General features: G+C 39.5%; 1 protein-coding gene across 5 annotated transcripts in view; it reads left to right on the top strand.

Moving 5' to 3' along the window:
* The first annotated feature begins 5,214 nt into the window (after positions 1–5,214).
* Positions 5,215–19,897, top strand: part of LOC143038043 (uncharacterized) — a 31,386-nt gene continuing 16,703 nt past the window's right edge. For 3 of the 5 annotated variants that reach the window (XM_076206910.1, XM_076206911.1, XM_076206906.1), the window contains exons 1-8: positions 5,215–5,337; positions 8,016–8,080; positions 8,480–8,698; positions 9,405–9,639; positions 9,887–10,013; positions 10,657–10,938; positions 11,336–13,013; positions 19,034–19,285. In XM_076206910.1, the coding sequence (XP_076063025.1) occupies positions 8,503–8,698; positions 9,405–9,639; positions 9,887–10,013; positions 10,657–10,938; positions 11,336–13,013; positions 19,034–19,285 (2,770 nt within the window). In that variant the 5' untranslated portion in view covers positions 5,215–5,337; positions 8,016–8,080; positions 8,480–8,502. Of the gene's footprint in view, positions 5,338–5,518; positions 5,558–8,015; positions 8,081–8,479; positions 8,699–9,404; positions 9,640–9,886; positions 10,014–10,656; positions 10,939–11,335; positions 13,014–19,033; positions 19,286–19,897 lie in introns of those variants that run through there. The other 2 variants (XM_076206909.1, XM_076206907.1) reach the window with 2 other exon arrangements.

Raw genomic sequence — 19,897 nt, 5'->3', positions numbered from 1 at the left:
TGTGATATTTTTGCATAACCTGTACAAAGTAATAAAATATTTATTGTATATAATTTATGTCATGGCGGACGGGCATTGCATCGATCAAGTGGGTCTGTCCCACATCTCCTATCTCTAACTTCCTTCCATTTCATTCTTTCCTTACACTGAACCCCCAAATATCCCTCCCTCCCTCTCCCCCGTCTTATCTATCCTGCCATCTAACTAAAATTACAATTACAGACGAAATATAAAATTTTATGGACAAAACCCGTATCCCATGTAAGAGTAGAAATAAATAAGTTTATCAACAAAAGAAAAAGAAACATGGATGAAATAGGGGAAACTATTCGGATAGGTAAAAGTAATAAAGGGACCGAGCGCAGACATGCTTTAGGAAGACAGCAAATGATATGTTTGAAAGATAGAAATGGAGAAATCATTGAATGCAGGGACAGAATGGTAAAAAGAATAGAATAATTTTACCAAGAGCTTTACTCATCGAAGACCGTAGTTGAGTCAGTAAATTCATGTGCAGACGTTAGTAATGTACCACAGATTACAAAGGAAGAAGTAGAATTTGCTTTAAAAAATATGAAACGAGGAAAAGCACCTGGGGAAGATGGTATATCGATATATCTATTGAAAGACGCAGGGAAATTAGTTCATATTAAATTAGCTGAGTTGTACACCCAGTGCTTACGTCAAAAAAACGTTCCTGATGCGTGGTGCAATGCTATGGTGATTTTGCTTCATAAAAAAAGGAGACCAGAAGGACCTGAGTGACTATCGACTGATTAGCTTGCTATCAAATGTATATAAAGTATTCTCCAAGATCCTTACAAATAGACTAAGTCAAGTTTTAGATGGAAACCAACCGAGAGAACAGGTAGGCTTTAGGAGCGGATATTCGACTCTAGACCATTTGCAGGCGATAAACCAACTAATCGAGAAAACGACAGAATACAATATACCTCTGTGTTTAGCTTTTGTAGATTACGAGAAGGCCTTTGATTCGATAGAACAAATAACAGTACTAAACTCGCTACGCAAACAGGGTACAAACAAACAGATCGTAAGAGTTTTAGAAAAGATTTGTGCGACAGGTACCGCTCTAATTTGACTACATAAAGATGCAGAAAATATCAAAATCGAGAAAGGAGTACGGCAAGGCGATACAATTTCACCCAAACTATTTACAGCTTGTTTGGAAGATATTTTCAGAAGATTGAGTTGGGATAAAAGAAAGGTTTAAAGATTAATGGCGAATATTTGAACCACCTAAGATTTGTGGATGACATTATTATTATTTCAGAAAAAGCAGAAGACTTGCAAGATATGCTGAGTGATCTAAACAAGGAAAATGTCAAAGTAGGTTTAAAAATGAATAAGAGTAAAACCAAAGTAATGTTCAACGCGAAAGTTCAAAGCAAAGATATTGCAATTGATGGTGAGAGTCTTGAAGAAGTTGAGGAGTATGATTATTTAGGGCAAATGGTAAAAGTGATGAAAGATCATGATAATGAAATAAAAAGACGCATTGCAATTGGTTGTAAAATGTTTGGTAAATAAATAAAATCCTGAGAGGCTCTCTACCTTTATGTTTGAAACGTAAAGTTTACAATCAATGCGTTCTGGCAGCAATAATCTACGGGTGTGAGACTTGGAAACTAACGAAGGCAATGGAAACGAAGCTAAGGACTGCACAGAGGAGAATGGAGAGATCAATGATGGGAATAAAAGTGAGAGACCGAAAGAGAGCAAGATGGGTGAGAGAGCAGACTAGAGTGAAAGATATTGTGAAGGCAGTAAAAGAGAAGAGGTGTAATTGGGCAGTTAAGTTAGTGTGAATGACTGATGAGCGATAGAGCAAGTATGTTACTGAGTGGACGCCGCGAGATAGGAAGCGTGGAAGGGGGAGACCAGACAGAAGGTGGAGAGACAACAACCTCTGCAGCCACTCCCTGGCATTCAGAACCTTCCGCCACCGCCCGTCGTGGTACCGCAACCCCTGCAAGATCCACAATATCTGGCGCACTCCCCGCGGCGCTCAGTCCCCACCAGAAACACTTCCACATAATCTCCGGGGAAGGGGAGTTCAACCCGGAGGGCACGGTCTTGCAGTCGGGCCGGGTGGTGCGTAGACCCCAGCGGTACCAGGTCAACACTTTTCTCCTCCCCCAGGGGGTGCCAGCACCTGATACGGTGTCACAGGCACCCTCTTCCTTCCCGTGTGTTGTGTTTCCGGGAACTCGTCCCGTCGGACATGCTGACGTCTCCCCACACTTCGCAGGGGAAACGGGGTAATGTGGTGAGCAGTCTTGGGAGAAAGTGTAAGGACAACTAGCCTTATGCGTCAGAGCATGTATGTTTGGGCTACGGCCATAATACTCTTGTGAGAAATATATTTGTAGGCTACCAAAAACACAATTCCGGGCTATACCCGGCAACCCTGTCCCAGCCAGAGGGACGCTACTTTTCGGTACGCCCCGAGGATAATTAAAGGCATGCGAGGTCAGGTCACGGTCAGTATCCTTTCAGACTCTGGCCTGCCAACATGCGTCTATGTATGTATACCAGTGTCATTCCAATAAAGTGCCTAACCTAAACCGACTGTCAATCTCTCCCTGTGTTACTAGGCCAGTGACAGATACCTAGTTACAGACTTCTTAAAAACTACAAAGGCACATACGAGTATGAACAACTGTGACTTGTCCTAAGAATTTTAAAATATATTTTTTCTTTAGAAACTGCACAAAAACAATATATTTGGCGTTTTTTTTTTTATACACGTTTAGAGAGGTAAAGGAATAAAATAAAGTAAAAAATATGCATATTTATTCAATTGTCCACAACAAAATACAAAACGTACACAAAAACTACGACACAACGCGGTATTGCCATTCCAATTCGCCTTCTGGACTGAAAAAATAGTCCGCAAACTTGTCTCTAATTGCTACAGCTGCCTTTGTTCCTCTGCTTGCCGTATCATACTGGAGATTTCTAAGACCTTGAACAGTGAGTGTTTCCTCAAAGCTGTAGCCATCCCTACTAATAACGTAATTGTGCAAGACACAGCATGCCTTCAAGATATCTTCTGCTAACGACACATTTACATTCAATGGTCGATGAAATATTTGCCATTTATTGCTCATTATACCAAACGCACATTCTATGTACCTCTGGGCACGAGAGTGACGGTAATTAAAAACTTTTCTTTGTGGTGTCAAAGAACTCTTCCCAAACGGTCGCATCACGTGCTTTGAGAGCGCAAACGACTCATCTGCCACAAATACAAAAGGCATAGATTCACCACTGGGTTCACTAATCGGTGCTGGTTTTGGTAGTTTCAAATTATCGTTTATTATCATCTCATATAATCCACTGTTCTTGAATACAGTCGTATCCCCTTCATAACCATAAGCTCCAACATCGACAACAGTAAACAAGTAGTTTGAATCACACATTGCTAACAACTCGAGAGAGAAGTAGTTCTTGTATTTGAAAGCTATGGAACCACTATGCTGAGGTTTAATCATTCTTATATGCTTAGCGCCCAAAGCACCAACGCAGTTAGGAAAGTTGGCTTTAACTTTAAATTCCGCGGCGACATTTTTCCACCTTGATGTATCTGGTAAGGCTAAACAAATACTGTTCATTGTTCTCCATATTTCTTGACAAACTTGTTTAATGATGGTGCTCACTGTAGATAATCCCAGTCGGAAATACAAATGTAATTCCGTCATCGAGGACCCACTTGCAAGATATCTGTAAAACAAAACATATCATATACATTGGCAACTAATTACACATTTTTACACAAACATATCAAATTAGAATTTTTGCTGTCTGAAATAAAATTGCACCCTATAATTCAAATCTAAAGGATTCGACAATATCCTGGAGAACGACGCAACCAGTCAATAATGAGCAACACTACAAACATTTACGTTAATATTTATTGTCTACTTGTTTGTTAATGCCAAAATTCATGTAAATTATCAGACAAATGCGTAATATTAGCATGTGGTGTTGGCAAAAATTCGTAAACATTTACGATTATGTGGCTGACATGAGGACGCTTATTGTTTAAAGCCCGAATTTGACTTTTTATAACATAATTACAAATAAATAACTTGGTAGTTGGTACGTTAAGCGTTTAAAATTAGTGCACTACCATAAATATATCACACACATTTGGTAAAAAGCGAATATACCATTACCTCAATGTGATTAACAACTTTTCCACTGGTGTTATGCTATCTCTCATGTTGGTGTCGACACTAGTCAGCTGATCCTGTACACACTCCAGTAGCGCATCGAAAGATGCAATGGTCATTCTCACGAAGCCCAGGAATTTGTCAGGATTCTGTCGCAGATCACTGTATATTTTAAAAAATAATCCTTTCGTTGACCTGTCCTGCAGAATTGGATGGACCCAGAACCTTCTCTTTCGTCGTTTACGGCGATTACGCAAGTACAACACAACAGCTACGACTGCCTCTTCCACTTCCATGATCAAACTGTCTAAGCTGTGACAGTTTTACTTGCACTAGAACAGATTCAACAGAATCATCACAGCGCCAGAAATAATGCCACCATGGTGGCGTTGTGTGAAGGGGCTAGCATAATAACATGTTGATAAAATATATATATATATTTTAGGTAATAATAGCAAATAATTTTATATAGATAATAGATCGGGCGCAAATAATATGCTGGTATTTTCACGATTGAAAGGAAATAATTATCTACATATTCGGTCAAAGTATATAGGTAAATGAAATTAAGCAATGACTGAGTAATCATATAATGATATATCATCCACATCCAAAGTTTTCCACCGCAACTGGGCAACGTATCGATCCCCGAGTTAATTTTCGTTTTATTTCTCGTTAATTAATAAAGTTGTTACAATCAAACTCTTCTAATATTATTTAAATCCGTAGCATTGTTAACTCCGTGGCATTGATAACTCGCCGTGGCGCTAATAACTCCCCTCATGAAATCAGATATGTAAATGACTTTTTCATCCTCTGTAACAACAAAAATTCGCATATGATTTATCTAGCTTTTTTGCACTGGGATTAGGTTAATTTACTATGGGATGCTTTACGATTTAGGATCACAATTACTATTCAACTATTGTTCTGCATCCGCGAAATAGTAACAAATATACACGATGAAGTTCAAATTGGATGATTTTCAAAGTATGTCGACAATATAAATGTAAACAAACGCGATCTCGTGAAGAAACGAGAATTACGGGTTTCACGGATGTGATTGTTCGTTTGAGTGTGACGAAAAGATAATTTAATTATCATTGCTCATGATGAAGCTCAATAACTTTATTACAATGTGAGACATACTTCTGTCGTATTAATATATTGTAGTATATAACCTGTTCATTTAAAAGAAAGAACATTGTTGAAACGTAACCTGTTGAAAGCAAGTCCAGGTTTTTGTCAGTTTGCTTGTATGTGCCTTGAACAGGAAGTGTCATTTTTGTTTAGATATATGCAGTTGTAGTTATAGGTCCTACGATGAATCCTAGTTGGATTAATTGGCCAATTATTAAGTAATACGGATTTAGACCTTAGTTAACTAGTCATTATTCCTAAGTAATTGTGAACAATTACATGACTGCGAAGTAAAATAAATATTAAGATGCTTAGAATTAATATTAAATCAGTGCCAAAAGTTCAGGCTAGTTGAAGCCACACAGTGGTGGATTAGTTTGTCTAATTGGTAATATGTTATTAGCATTGCTTTTATTTAATTATTAATAACCATATAAAATAATAAATGATGCAATTTTTTGTGTAAATAGTTACATTCATGATTCTCATGAAGCAAGGCATACAGTAACAATTTTAAATTTACTCAATTAACAAAGGTCACTGAAAAGTGAAAAGCTACAAATAAGTGAAACTGTCTGTTTAGGGATGGTGTGCCTTCTTAAGACTACAATCTTTTTTAAATTGAGGATAGTGTGACCTACTCGCCCTCCTGCTTTTTTCATAAGCATTGGGCTTATTATTTGTTTTGTAATTACTTTTTGTAAAGAAATTTCATTGAATAGATATATTAAAAGTATAGACAAATTGAAAATCCCTATATGTGTAATATGTTAATTATTTAATTTTTTACCATTTGATGATTGCATACTGGTTTTCTATTTCAACCATACAATAGTTTGGTAAATTAGAATTGCTATCATTGTGATCGCTGTCATTTTCCAAGTTTTAGTTAGGTTAAGTGTATTCCTAAATATTTGTTAGGATTTTTGCATTACTGACAGCAATACTGATCAAATGTATATTGTTTACATAACAATGATGGTATCATCTCGAGCAGCAATACACTCTCAATTTATAGCATATTTGGCAATCTTTGGTAGTGTTAACTGTTAGTAATAATTGGATGATAGCTTTTTCATTTTTCTAAGGTGTCTGCATGGGTCAGAGTAAAGTAACATTAGCTTAACCATATTTTCAAAAGGCACTTCCTTTTATAGGAGGTAGCAGAGTCAAGATATACCTACATAATAAATATAAAACCCAATGACCACTTTGGGGATGGATGGTCACTCAGGCCTCACCACACCACTTGGGTCAAAACCAATATAGTAAAGCAGTTCTTCCATAAGAGGGCATGGCAGCTGGAGCTAGTGTACCCTCATTACTTCACTGTATGTTGACCTCCCCCTCCTCATCCACTCGAAAATTAAAAATGAAGTAGATGATAATATCCCTTGATCCATGTGGAGTCTCCTTCCAATCACTCCTATTTTTGTATTCTCTCTTCCATGCTCAACGTAGACATCACATTCTTCTTCATCCTATCCATCCATCTCATTCTTGGTATTCTTTGTAAGCTCACTCCACTTTTACAATACATTCCTTGTTAGTATTTCTTCATTCTTTCCATATGCCCACTCCACCTCAGCCCTGTTCTATCCTGTCACAGCATTCTTCCAATAGTCATTGTCAGCTTCACTTATATGATCCATTCACTCTTGTGACACCTACTCTATTTTTAAAACATCTAATCTAATGATGAGTACCTGCTAGTGGTGGTTTTGCAAAATGGATATTAGAAAGATTCATTTCCCTATCATCCTCATCCATAAAGTTGTCTAACCGTTTCTTAAAACAAGTGATAGTTTTAGCACTCACAAGACTTGGTAACCATGTAGTGGGTGCTGAAACTATTGGTTGTTTTAAGAAACGGTTAGACAACTTTATGGATGGGGATGACAGGTGGTAATAGACATGGAATTGCCTAGTGTAGGCCTTATGGGTCTCTTGCAGTCTCCTTCATTCTTGTGTTCTTAAAATCTGTCAACACTATCATCTCCTTCTGGAGGTGCAGCCTCAAGGGGTTTACACTCAATCTCTAGACTGGGCCCAAAGTTTTTCTCTATCAGCTTCAACTCTGCTTTCTCTATTTTTTCATATTAGGAGATCAAAAAATCAGTGACTGCTCACCTTCTACTAATACCACCAACAGAAACTTGTCACATACCAATACAACACAGACAACCATTCAAAGTTTCTTCTTAGAGAAATCTATGGGAGGGTTCAAAGACTGTTGCCACTCACTGTGGGCTTCCAGTCATTGAAACTCAAACCAGCATTTATTATGATATTACATTCTTTACATTCAAAGTCTGCTCCATACAGCATTATGGATACAGTCACTTTATGCACCCTTTGTTTTGTATTCATCCCCAAATAGCTATTTCATTCCACCCACATTTACTTGCTTCCTTACTATATAATTCATATCCCCATCCAAACATGGTGAGCCTTCATATGAATGAAGGGGAACTGCCAACTGACCAATGTCAAGAATACTATTTCTTATGCATATTTCTGGAGGTTAATTCCAAATGTTTTTTTTAGCTGGGAGAAAACTCCACTCAGAGTTTAAGACTAGGTTAGCTTTTTTTTTATATATGTATAAGTAGAGCAAGGAGAAACCTCCACTTTTCAAGGAGTTATTAGTTATATAGAATTTTTATAACATTTCAGATGGTTATGGTGCTGAATGTATCAAAAATAACCAGTTGTCCTAGTGGCCAACCTTTTCTCAGGAGGTATGTACTTTACTTTTATCCACATTGACTTGTAACTTTCTTCTCTCACACTCCCAGCCAAACTCAGTCACCTCAGAAACAACCAAAAATGCAATAGCATCTGAAAATAACAATTGATTCACTCCTCCTATCCTTCCTCTACCCCCTCACCCCCCTTCAACCCCAACCTGTATGGGTTATTATATTGTTACAACAAGGTCATTATATATTGAAATTCATCTAAGTTGCAGTGCTACCACTTGCAAGTAGCCATCATTGGTCCTGTCATTGTGGATATTGCTTATGTAAATATGTTTTTTTCATTACATTCTTCTATTATTGAGCTCATTATTTTAATTGTGTAATGTTTATGTACAATATTCATATTGTATACAGTTTGAAAGTGTGTTGATTTTTCAGACGTTACATTTGCCACCACTGCCATGGCTTTGTCACTGCTCAACAATGCTATGACCTTCACGGAAAACCAGCATGGGACAGTGGTGCTGGAGAAATTGCGAAGCCAGCGGGACTTGGTGCGATGTTGTGATGTGATCTTGCATGTGGCAGGCATGCAGTTTCATGCCCATCGATGTGTCTTGGCAGCTTGCTCTCCCTATTTTGACTCTATTTTCAAAGGTATGTGGATATAAATGTAAAGGCAGGCACATGCATTGAAATATTGGACTGGAGTATGTATTGCAGTCCTTAATGTAGTTGAATGCATGTCTGTATAGTGGCAAAATTTCCATGTTTCACCCGGTCTTGAGATGTGGCATATGTTTGTATGTTCACAGAAGGTGGAAGTGCTTAGGTTGCTGAAAGTTAATATTGTAATTTGTTCATATCACATTTAGATTAAAACATGAACAGTGCTTCATCATACAGCATAAGTAGGTGGATCACATGGAAATCTTACCAACTGTACTCTTGAAACCTTTCATTGCAGTGGCAAACTTTATAGGTTTCTATTCTAGCTACTACCCAATGATTTTATGTAGCTGAGAAACGGATCAGGTTTAAATAATTTCAAGTGAGACCTAATTCAGACCAAAGTCATGCAACTCTATTAGCTAAATTAAAGTGTATAGCAATACCTTGAAAAAAGTTATGCACATTGTGCTAGTTGAGATAGATGGAGCATTAGTTGTATTTTACAGAATTAATTGGTCTAATGCAGTTCACAGTTGATTAAAGTTTGGAAGAAGGTTAATTTATTCTTGATTATACCTTCTTTCATTGTTATTATTTTACATCTATTAGCATCATCCTTGTTGCTTTGCAGAGGCAGTTGTCCAATTAAACAGGTCTTAAAAATTAATGTGTAACTTTTGTTATGTCACAGTGAGCAAAACAGTCAAGGAGCAGTTGACAATAAGTTCACAGGATCCAGAAGTGTTTAAGTGTCTGTTAGCTTACATGTACACGGGTACTGTGGTTGTGGACAAGACCAAAGTTGGGGAGCTCCTTCGACTTGCCAACAAGTTCCTCATTGCCAAATTGAAGGACCACTGTGCGGAATACCTTGAGCGTTATCTTGATGCATCCAATTGTCTCTTAGTAAGGGACATGGCAGTCAAGTAAGTTCTACTACTTTCAGCCAGTGATATAGAAACAGTCCCACATTAGTACAATACATCAAAGTTTCTTTCTAGAGGGATCTGTGGGAGGGGCCAAAGACAATTATCTGTAGCTGTGGGGCTGTAGTTTTTCCATTCAGTTTAAATCAAGGCAACAAATTTATTTTTATGTATGTGTGTGTTTGTGTTTATACATATACATTGGGTTCCATGGCCATCACTAACATTTCCTGTTCTGTTCAATCAGATTTGGTTTGAATTCATTAGAGAGAACCACAAGCACCTTTATCAGCAGCAACATGGATGATATCATCAGGAAGCAAGAGGTACTGGAACTGCAGCATTCAAGGCTAGAAGATTTTATCAAGGATCCTGTAAGTCTGGGACCAACTCTTTGTGATGGCCATGTGAAATGGGCATAGGAGAGAATAATTCCTCTGTCAATCCCATCATCACCTTCACCTCCATATGGACCTTGAGGGCTGGAACCTGGTCTCCAGATTGGGCCCTAAGATCTTACTCTTTCTACTGTGATTATCTTTCTTCCATTTTTTTTTTTTTTTTTTTTTTTTTTTTTTTTTCTTCTTCTTCTTCAAATTAGGAGAGCTGACTAACCATGAGTGACTGCCCCCGACCCTGTTCTCCTCCTCCTCCTCCTCCACCTCCACCTCCTCTTGCTCCTCATGTAAAAATAATAACATCAACATATTTATTGTAATTTGATATCAGACTTACCAAGGATTGTTAAGATGGGTTCTTGATATACTGTGATAATAGAATAAGGGGACTCAGAAATTTATTCTGAGTCACTGGATTTTGTCTGTTTCTTCAAAAATCCATTGGATCAGGATCTATTGGATTCAGGGTTGAATATGGTTTGTTCCTTGCCTTTATCATTTTTATGACCCTTCTCCAGAACATTCTTGTGTGGATTAATTAACTCCTGCTCAAGTCTTATCCTAAATTTGGGCTGGATAAAATAACAAAATAATTTTGTTGAATACTCACTCTTTACAGAGTTGGCAGTTAAGCAATGAACAGACATTGCTGTTAGTGACACGATGGGTGCAGCACAACCCAGCAACACGGGAACGTAACCTTCGAACTCTCCTGACATGGGTCCAGTGGCATCAAGTGGACATGCGTACTGTCATCCATCTCATCCAGTCACATCCTCTGTATTCCTCATCCTCATCAGTACTCTCCTTCTTCTTCCTTCTGGATGCCTTGAATGAAAACAACCTTCTTCCTTCAGAGCTACGGCAGCCTTTTGTTGCTTTAAGGAGCAAGTTTTGCCAGGTTTGTTGATTTACCTTTCTGGATACATATATAGATTTTGGTATAACTAATACTAGATGATTTTGTGTAACTATGGGGTAGGTAGGCTATACTGAGGTAGGGTTGGAGGTCTGAGACCACATTTTTCCAGCCTTGGCATCTGAATGCACTAGCTTGGACTCATATTTGGTATCATATCTTCTTGCCTCAGCAACTTGAGTTGAGGCCTGCTCATAGTCACTAAATTTTTATCTATTTTATACATCACTCGATCAATAGATATATGGGACCAGTGACTGGTATCTGTTAGTGGCGGGTATGCAAAATAAATGGTAGAAAGAATCACCTCCCTGCTGCCCATTATGAAAGACAAAAATTATAAATGTTGAGAATTAATCAATGTATTTCTTTTGTCCAGCAGAACCAGGAGTCACCCTTTGACTGTGAAACCTTTCTGAGTCTAGCCATATCCACTGCCATTGATGAATTCCAAGATGAGCCAGAGGAAGGTAACACAAGCCCAAAACAGTCGGCTGAGATGGTGTCCCCTTCTGATGATGCTACCTGCCACATGCAAACTACCACCTATCATCATACTCAAGGACATTCCTCATCTTCTAGCGTCAAACAGGAGATGGAAGACTATGCTGTAGAAGAGAGCAGAGACTCCTTTGCTGTCAATCCAAGTTCCAGTTGTCAGCATGACCACAGTTCCTTCTCTGTTAATCAGAACTCCAATTGTCAGCGTGGTCATGAATCATTCTCGATCAATCAAAATTCCTCCTGTCAAAGGGAACACGATTCTTTCACTTTGAATCAAAACTCAGGCTGCCAGCACAACATCGGGGACCAAGAGCACACAAAGGACTCGTTCACCTCATCTGAAACTTTCAGTAACCAAACTATGCATGTAGATGATCATTTGCATTTTGATACTCAGAGAAGCAACTATTCTACAGAAAACCCACCAACAACACAGAACTACTTAATGACACAAAATGGTCCCATAGAAACGGGATCAGTTGTAGCTATGTACAACATTGATAGTGATAATTGTTCATCTGCAGCTACAAGTCGACATCAGGTTTCTCTCCATTGCCAGAGTCATGGGCATAGCAATCACACAAGCATAGGTGCTCAGTATCGGGATGTGCATGAAAGGATTGCATACAGCATGGAAGAATCAGTGTCAAATGAAAGTTGTCCACCTCAGTACACCTCACAGGTGTATGACCAACAGCAGACAGAAGACTCCTCTGACTTTAATACTAGGGAGGATGATAGTGATGTTTATGCTGTACGTGAAGCTCCATACAGACCAAAGCAGGAGTACTGCGGCTCATACTATGTGGACTCCTATAGCCAGAATGGTAGCTTAACAATGGCAGGATCCTCTGACTCCCAAGGTGCTCCCTCCATCTCGCATGAGACTGAATCAGAAGTGACAATGATGAATTTAATTCCACCAAGGTCAGGAGACATGAAAGAAGCATACCACATCCATATTACCTCTATTGCTGGGCAGAATTTCCCCAAGATCTACTACCAGGAGGAGTCCTCAGAAGCTCAGGAGTTGTGTGATTTTTCTCAGAGGATGTATTTTCAGACAGAAGACACATCAGACACCCAGAACTCCATTGGACCCCAAGACATGACTGTGCAAAGTTCTTCTCTACAAATATCAGTGCCTTTATGTTCTGACATGACAAGGTCCACCACCCATCTCTCAGTGTCTCACCACATATCAACATCAGCATCATCAAATGAACCTCAAGACCAGTCCTGCTCTCCTTATGATTCTCAGGCAACTGAAGAAGACTTCTTGTCTGAGCAGCAGCAAGCTACAAATGAAAAGACAAGCAAGTCTCCCATCACTCTGCAGTGTAAATTGGAAGAACAAGATGCTAGTAGTAATAGAAATGTCAAACAGGAGAAGGAGCTGCAGGACTCCCGTAACTATAGTGATATTACAGAACATGTTGTGTCATCAGAAGGCCAGTCAGCTGATGATTATTATGATATTGAGCATCTGTGTGGAGCTACACCAAGACAGGTCAAGTTTAAGATCAACAGGAGTATGAGCTCACTCAGCACTGGTAAGGTTTTATACATTATTTATTTCATTATTAATCATTGATGAAATATAAAATACACTTTCCCTAAATTCTTTATGACATGGTTTCATATTCAGGATTCTTATTTTATGAACAAAGTTGCATTGTTTTCTTCAGATGCAGGTGCTGTATTTCTGTACAGACAAAATGGTTTGCCTTCTCTTCTAATAATTATTACCTAAAATTTCACTGACTGGAAACCTGTTGCCCCAGGTCTCTCTTATAGGAGGCCCTTGGCTCTCAGGTAACCAGCTATGGCCACTTGGGGGCCATAAGTTACTCAGGGAAGAAATACAGTGATGTAGTCTAGGGATTGTTTGTGTCAGACTTTGTAGGATGAGTTGTTCAGTGTCCTCTGTATGGTGGATGCATCTAGGGTAGTTTGAATCTGTGATCAGGCTTATTCTGTGCTGATACTGTTTTAATGCTGGAAGATGTTGACATCAGGTCAACATGTGCTAATGTGGTTCTGACCTCTCCTGTGAGAGATTTTCCTGAGGGGTTGACACCTGGTCTCTGGACTGGGCCCAAGATCTCTGTCAACTTTAACTGTATATATACACCTTTTCACACATGGAAAGCTGACTACAGGTAACTGATCCCCTCCTTGTACTACTTTCAGCTTGTAACACAGAAACAATTCTACACCGATAAAACACAGACACTAGTCTAAAGTTTCTCCCCAGAGAGATCTGTGTTGGAGCTTGAAGATTGTTGCCAACCACTGTAGGGCTGTGAATTTTCCACGGTGAAACTTGAGAGAAACTAGGGTGGTGGGTGGGAGTGGGTATGTGCTTTGACATGGCTACTCCCCATAAAAGGATGATGATGACATTCCTTGGGCTGTTGGATTGAGCAGTCCAGTCTCCCTGAGGAATGCCATGACTGGAACAGTGTTTTTCTATGAATCCCTTATAGAGTATATGTTGTGTTGTTGGCATATGTAATTGTGTATGGTGCATTTTTCAATAGTGTGTTGAATTATATGTAGTAAAGTGTTACATCCTAGATAGATATCTGTGATGTGTTTATCCATCTACCTCTGGTAATTTAGAAGGGTTGGATGGTGGCTGCACTGCAGCGAGGACTAAGTCTTCTTGATGGAGTGAGGATTCATAGAAATGGATATCAGGGTGTCGGCATGTAGTAGTGTGTTGTTTTTCAGTCTGTTAGTGGAGCAGTGAGTGATATGATTATGGATATGCTTCTGAAGGCAGGTATCTGGTGGTTGTGGAGGAAGAGAAGAGAATATTTTTGTGTAATATAATTTGGGTGTTGTCTGGGTGATCCTTGACTTTGAAGACTTTTGTTTCATTGTGTAAATGGTCAATAGGTGTTGTATTTGTGCAGTCTGTAATTATTGTTAAGGGTTTGTTCTGTACAGATAAGGGTTTGTTCTGTACAGATAAGGGTTTGTTCTGTATAGACTGCAGGTTGTTGTGGTGCATCTCAGTGAGGTTAGAGGACCATGTGGGGCTTGCATAATTCAACACTGAGCATGCATATTGTCTGTATATTGTAATGGTAGTTTCTTTGTATAGACACGGTAAAGGAAACATGGACTGGAGGTGAAGCTTTATTCCTGACGTTTCGTCTAACGACTTTCTCAAAGGAATGAGCATACTAGAAACATACAGAGATTATAAACCCGCCTTATGGCTCAAGGGGGTGTACGAGCGTATAGCGCTGCGTCCTGATTGGCCCGCTGAGACAGCCAATCACGAAGCGCTATATTCGCTGAAGATTTGGCCCAGGTGAAGCTCCCAGCCTTATTGTTGATATTCGGACGAGGAGCTGGGAGCTTCACCTGGGCCAAATCTTCAGCGAATATAGCGCTTCGTGATTGGCTGTCTCAGCGGGCCAATCAGGACGCAGCGCTATACGCTCGTACACCCCCTTGAGCCATAAGGCGGGTTTATAATCTCTGTATGTTTCTAGTATGCTCATTCCTTTGAGAAAGTCGTTAGACGAAACGTCAGGAATAAAGCTTCACCTCCAGTCCATGTTTCCTTTACCGTGTCTATACAACTTGTTCACATGGATTTTCATCGGTAGTTTCTTTGTTGTGTCCAAATGTTGTACCTGCAAGTGATTTAAGCACATTGAGTCTAGGTTTGCAATTTGTCTTTATGTTTGTGATGTGTTGTTTGAATGACATGGATGTATCATATTTTATGCCAAAAGTCTTGTGTGAGTGTTTGTGTGGTATAATGGTGTTGTTGATAAAGAGGTGTGATATGTATTTGTGTTCTGCTGTCCAGTTGGTAAGAAGTGTAGATGTGGACTTGAATGGGGTTATTTTGAGTTTGTAGTGTCTGTTAGGGAAGGAAGGGAGAGGACGGAAGGTGGAAGTGAGTGGAGAGTGGTTGTGTGTGGATGGTGCTGTGGTGCATGGGGGTGAGTGGGTGGGGGATGAGGGATTATGTGTGAATGATATTTTGATGCAGCCCAAAGGGATTTCTTCCCGTCCTCTCTTTTTCTGCATGAGGGGATGGAGAGGGGGGTTACCAATTAATGAAGTGGCCTTGCTGTGGATGTGCTGTGTCTTGCTACATTGCTTCTGACCCAGGCAGTTGGCAAGATGCAGGGATGACCCATCATCTAGGAGGAGCAAAGAAATGAGGAAGGGAGGGGTGGTGAATGGGAGTGGAGTATGTGGGGATGAAATAGGTGGGAGCAGATTTATGCCTTTGACTACCTCCCTTGTAAGGGGGAAAATGCCATTGGTTGTACAGTTGAGGCAGAAAATATGGGCATTAATCGATGAGAGACGAGTGTAAATAATTATGACCTTTAAATAGACATTTAGATGGCTCATAACATACCTTATTTGCCAAGCAATTTTCCTTTAAGCTTGATGACCTTCTCCAAATATACTGGGATGCATCTTGCCAGTTTTTCTATGTGTTGGGGAATAATATTATCCCAAATATCCTGTATTTCTATTTATAGCTTTGCTACAGTCAAAACATCATGATCTCAAAGCTGTTTTTTAATTATATGCCACACGTGCTGTATGGGATTTAGGTCTGGTGAATTCTCGGGACACTTTTTGAAGTAATCTACACCATAGTCCTCTAACCACTGGGTAATAGACCAAGCTGTGTGAGCAGGAGCTTTGTCCTATATAAACCAGGCAGCATTACACTTTTCAAAACTTTCAAGCAGGTTATCATATAATAACTTGAAATTACTGTGCTGATTTTCACTCGTTTTGTTCAAGAAACAGTAAATTGCCAACTCCACCAAATGCAAAGCATTCCCACACTATAACACTTCGTGCATGTTTCACCACTTCGGTTATATAGCATGGGTCATTAGGGTTTGATCCCCTGGGCCGCCTCACATGCTTCAACCTACAGCCCAACGACACTACAAACGTTGACTGGTCACTCCACAATACTTGTTCCCATTTTTCTAGGATCCAATCTTTATATTTCTTGCGAAAAGCTATGCGATCACATATGTTTTTTGCACTTAACAGGGGAAGAACCTTAGTACAACAGCTATGATATTGTAAATCTTTGGCTAAATGATCAGAAATACATCTTACAGACATGTCCTGCAGCAGTGCAGGGTTATTTTCCTTCAATTTTCGAGCTGTGAGAGTTGGATCTTTATCCAACTGCCTCCTAATAACCTAAGAAGTATGATTTGATATCTTCCTTGGCCAACCAGAGTGAGGCTTTGGGGTAGGAATGGCATCACCTCATCCATCTCGAAATTACTTGGTCCACTTTTGCACTTGCTGCACTTCAATTCCCACACGAGTCGCTATATCTTTACAATTGTAACCCTCCTTATAGAGGGTTATAATAGCAGCAACACTGGTAACCCTCCTTATAGAGGGTTATAATAGCAGCAATTGTGTGTCTTCCCAGCTCTTTACTACTTCCCACTAAAGAGATATCGAGGCACAAATACAGATCACCACAAAAAATCGACTAGTCCATGTGAGAGATGTTTACAAACTGACACCACGTTGTCCCGGGAGTGACTAAACAAAGTTGCCAAGTGGTGCGTATTTTCTTGTCTAATGGTACAGACAGTAGCATTGGAAAATAGTGAAAAGTTTGATTGGAAAGGGGTATTTTTCGTGTGTTTTGAGTTTAGCAAAAAGTTTGGGCGCCTGTAATTTTATGCCCAAACTTTTCACTACCACTGTATGTATTTACCTAGTTTTATTTACATAGTTTGTATTCTACAGGAAGGGGGGCTATGCTCGTGGTGTCCTGTCTTTGTATCTTACAATTTTTTTTTTTTTTTTTTTTTTTTTTCTCCAGACCTCTTCTATAACTACCCTTTTTGAATTTATTTTCATGTCCCCTTATTTTTCTTGTATACCAATTTAATAAGACTTCTCTATCAAGGACTTCTATGCCTTTCATAATTCTATAAATGACCAACAGATCACCTCTTTTTCTTCTTTGTTCCAGGGTTTGCTATCATCAATTCTCAAGACACTGTATTTGCTATCATCAATTCTCTAGACACATCTCCATCATCAACTCCTCACTATGATTTTTTCCTGGAACTCCACACTGCCCTACCACTGTCTATTGGTTCATTTCCTACCCTAGCATTAAGGTCTCCCAATACCACTACATTGACATTTCTTCCTAAACCCTCTATGCACTCATTTAAATCTATCCAAAAAGTCTCCCTTTCCTCTACACTCTTCTCACTACCAGGCCCATATGCACTTACAAAAACCCACATCTCCCTTCTCAGTTTCACCTTTATCCACATTAACCTTGAAGAAACCTCCTTCCACTCCACCACATGTTTACCTATCTCTTCACTTACTAGTATAGCCACCCCCTGTCTCCCTCGTCCTCTCTTCACTCCTGAGATCCTCCCAACTACACTCCCAAACTCAAACTCACACCTCCCTTTCAACGTAGTTTCACTCAATGCCAACACATCCATCTTCTCACAAATGTACTGCCTATCTCTTCCCTTTTACTCTCACATGTCCCACATCCACGCACATTAAAAGACCCAAACCTTAGGGTACTGGTCTGAAAACTCCCAGACCCTCTTATGCCTTTGCGTTTTTTTAGGAATATCCCCTTTGGGGCTACAAGGAGAAGGATGAACTGTCCCATTTTTGTCAATTTATATGACTCAAGTGGAAATACTTTATGGCAGTATTCTTTTCCTCCATCACAGGGTTCAGCAAAATAAGAAAATTAATATTCAGAGAAGTGGTACAGGACTGTATCAAGAGTGGGGGGGGGACAGCATAACGGATGGACAATTGCAGTATGATAAAGTATCATAATTTCTCTATGAATAGAGATTTCCTCTACCACAAACAAAATAATGTGTGGCTCTGGTCCATAGGGGCACCCCATATAGACCCTAAAGTATTAGCTGCATGCTACTTAGCAGCTTTTAACCATATAGACCCTAAAGTATCAGCTGTATGCTACTCAGCAGCTTTTAACTTTATAGACCCTAAAGTATCAACTGCATGCTACTTAGCAGCTTTTAACCCCACAGTAACATGCAGCCAATACCCCAGGTGGGGTAACAATTTTTATTACATTGTATTCACACTTTCCTTACCAACCACATGCAACAGATTGATCTTTAAAACTATTACATTCATACTTGTTGCTCTTCTCCTTAATTAGAGGAGCTCAACATGTACTTTTCCAATCCTGAAGTTCACTTCCTCTCCTTAGACACACATTAAACTGTCTGACCAACTATCCCAGTATCACTCCACTCTTTTGTTAGAAACTCCTGTTGGAGTCAAAAGGATAATCAAGGTGGCTTTAACAGTATTAGTCAGTGAGGAAGGCCTAAGGTAGAATAGAATAATTTAGTGTTGACCACAGCAAAATTATTCACAAGGAGCCAAGATAAAAAGGACAACAAATTGGTGTTGGAAGGGTGAAATGTGGGTGTATACCCTCACTGGGCACCCACTGTACAGTATAAGGAAAAAAAGGCCTTTTGGTATATGTATGTACAAAAATATATTTTTCTTACAGTGTCGTCCCTTCCCAATTCTACTGCATCAAACACATCACCTAGTGTAAGTGAACCAAAAGGAGTCTCACATGAGGTAGAAATATCAAGCAAAATGGAGATCTACAAAGAAGAGGTTAATGAGGAGGATGAACCCAAGGAAATAGAAGACAAGAAAGAGAAGGTGGAAGTCACTCCCTTGGGACGGAAAGGGAAAAAGAATGGAGTTGGGAAGAGGGCAAGTGTAAGGATAAAACAGAATGTAGAGACTGGAGGTAAGTGTTTGGTATGATTAATTTTCATTAGTAATTGCAGGGTTACAAGCTAGTGAAGTTGTTTAGTGTGTGTCTAAGGGAGGGTAGAGTGCTGGAGGACTGGAGGAGTGACTGTATAGTTCTGCTTTACGAGGGATTACTTTGTTGAGTATAGCTGGGAAGGCTTATGGGTTTTGATTGAGAGGATCAAAGGGAGTAATTGGTGAGAAACAGTGTAGGTTTAGGAAAGGTAGGGTTGCATGGTTCATATTTTTGTGGTAAGACAGCTATGTTAGAAAGCTTTAGGAAAAGGTAAAGATGTTTTTTGTGCCTTTATGGATTTGGGAAAAACTTATGACAAGTAGACAGGAAGGCACTGTGGGAGATTTTGTAGATATATGGGATTGGGGGAAACCTGTTATGGCAGTCAAGATTTTTTAGAGTAGTAGAGCCTGTAGAATTGAGAATGGAGAGAGCGAGTGGTTTGGGGTAAAGGTGGGACTACATGAGGGATGTGTCATGTTGCCATGGCTGTTCAATGTGTACATGGATGGGGTGGTGTGGGAGGTAAAGGCGAAGGTAATGGACAGGAGACTGGAGATGGTTAAAGAAAATGGTGAAAAGTGGGAGATA

Source organism: Oratosquilla oratoria, chromosome 23 (assembly GCF_046742065.1).
Source record: "Oratosquilla oratoria isolate Oo_2021 chromosome 23, ASM4674206v1, whole genome shotgun sequence".
Taxonomy (NCBI): domain Eukaryota; kingdom Metazoa; phylum Arthropoda; class Malacostraca; order Stomatopoda; family Squillidae; genus Oratosquilla; species Oratosquilla oratoria.
Note: the sequence above shows the minus strand (reverse complement) of the source record. Positions and strands in the feature narration are given on the sequence as shown.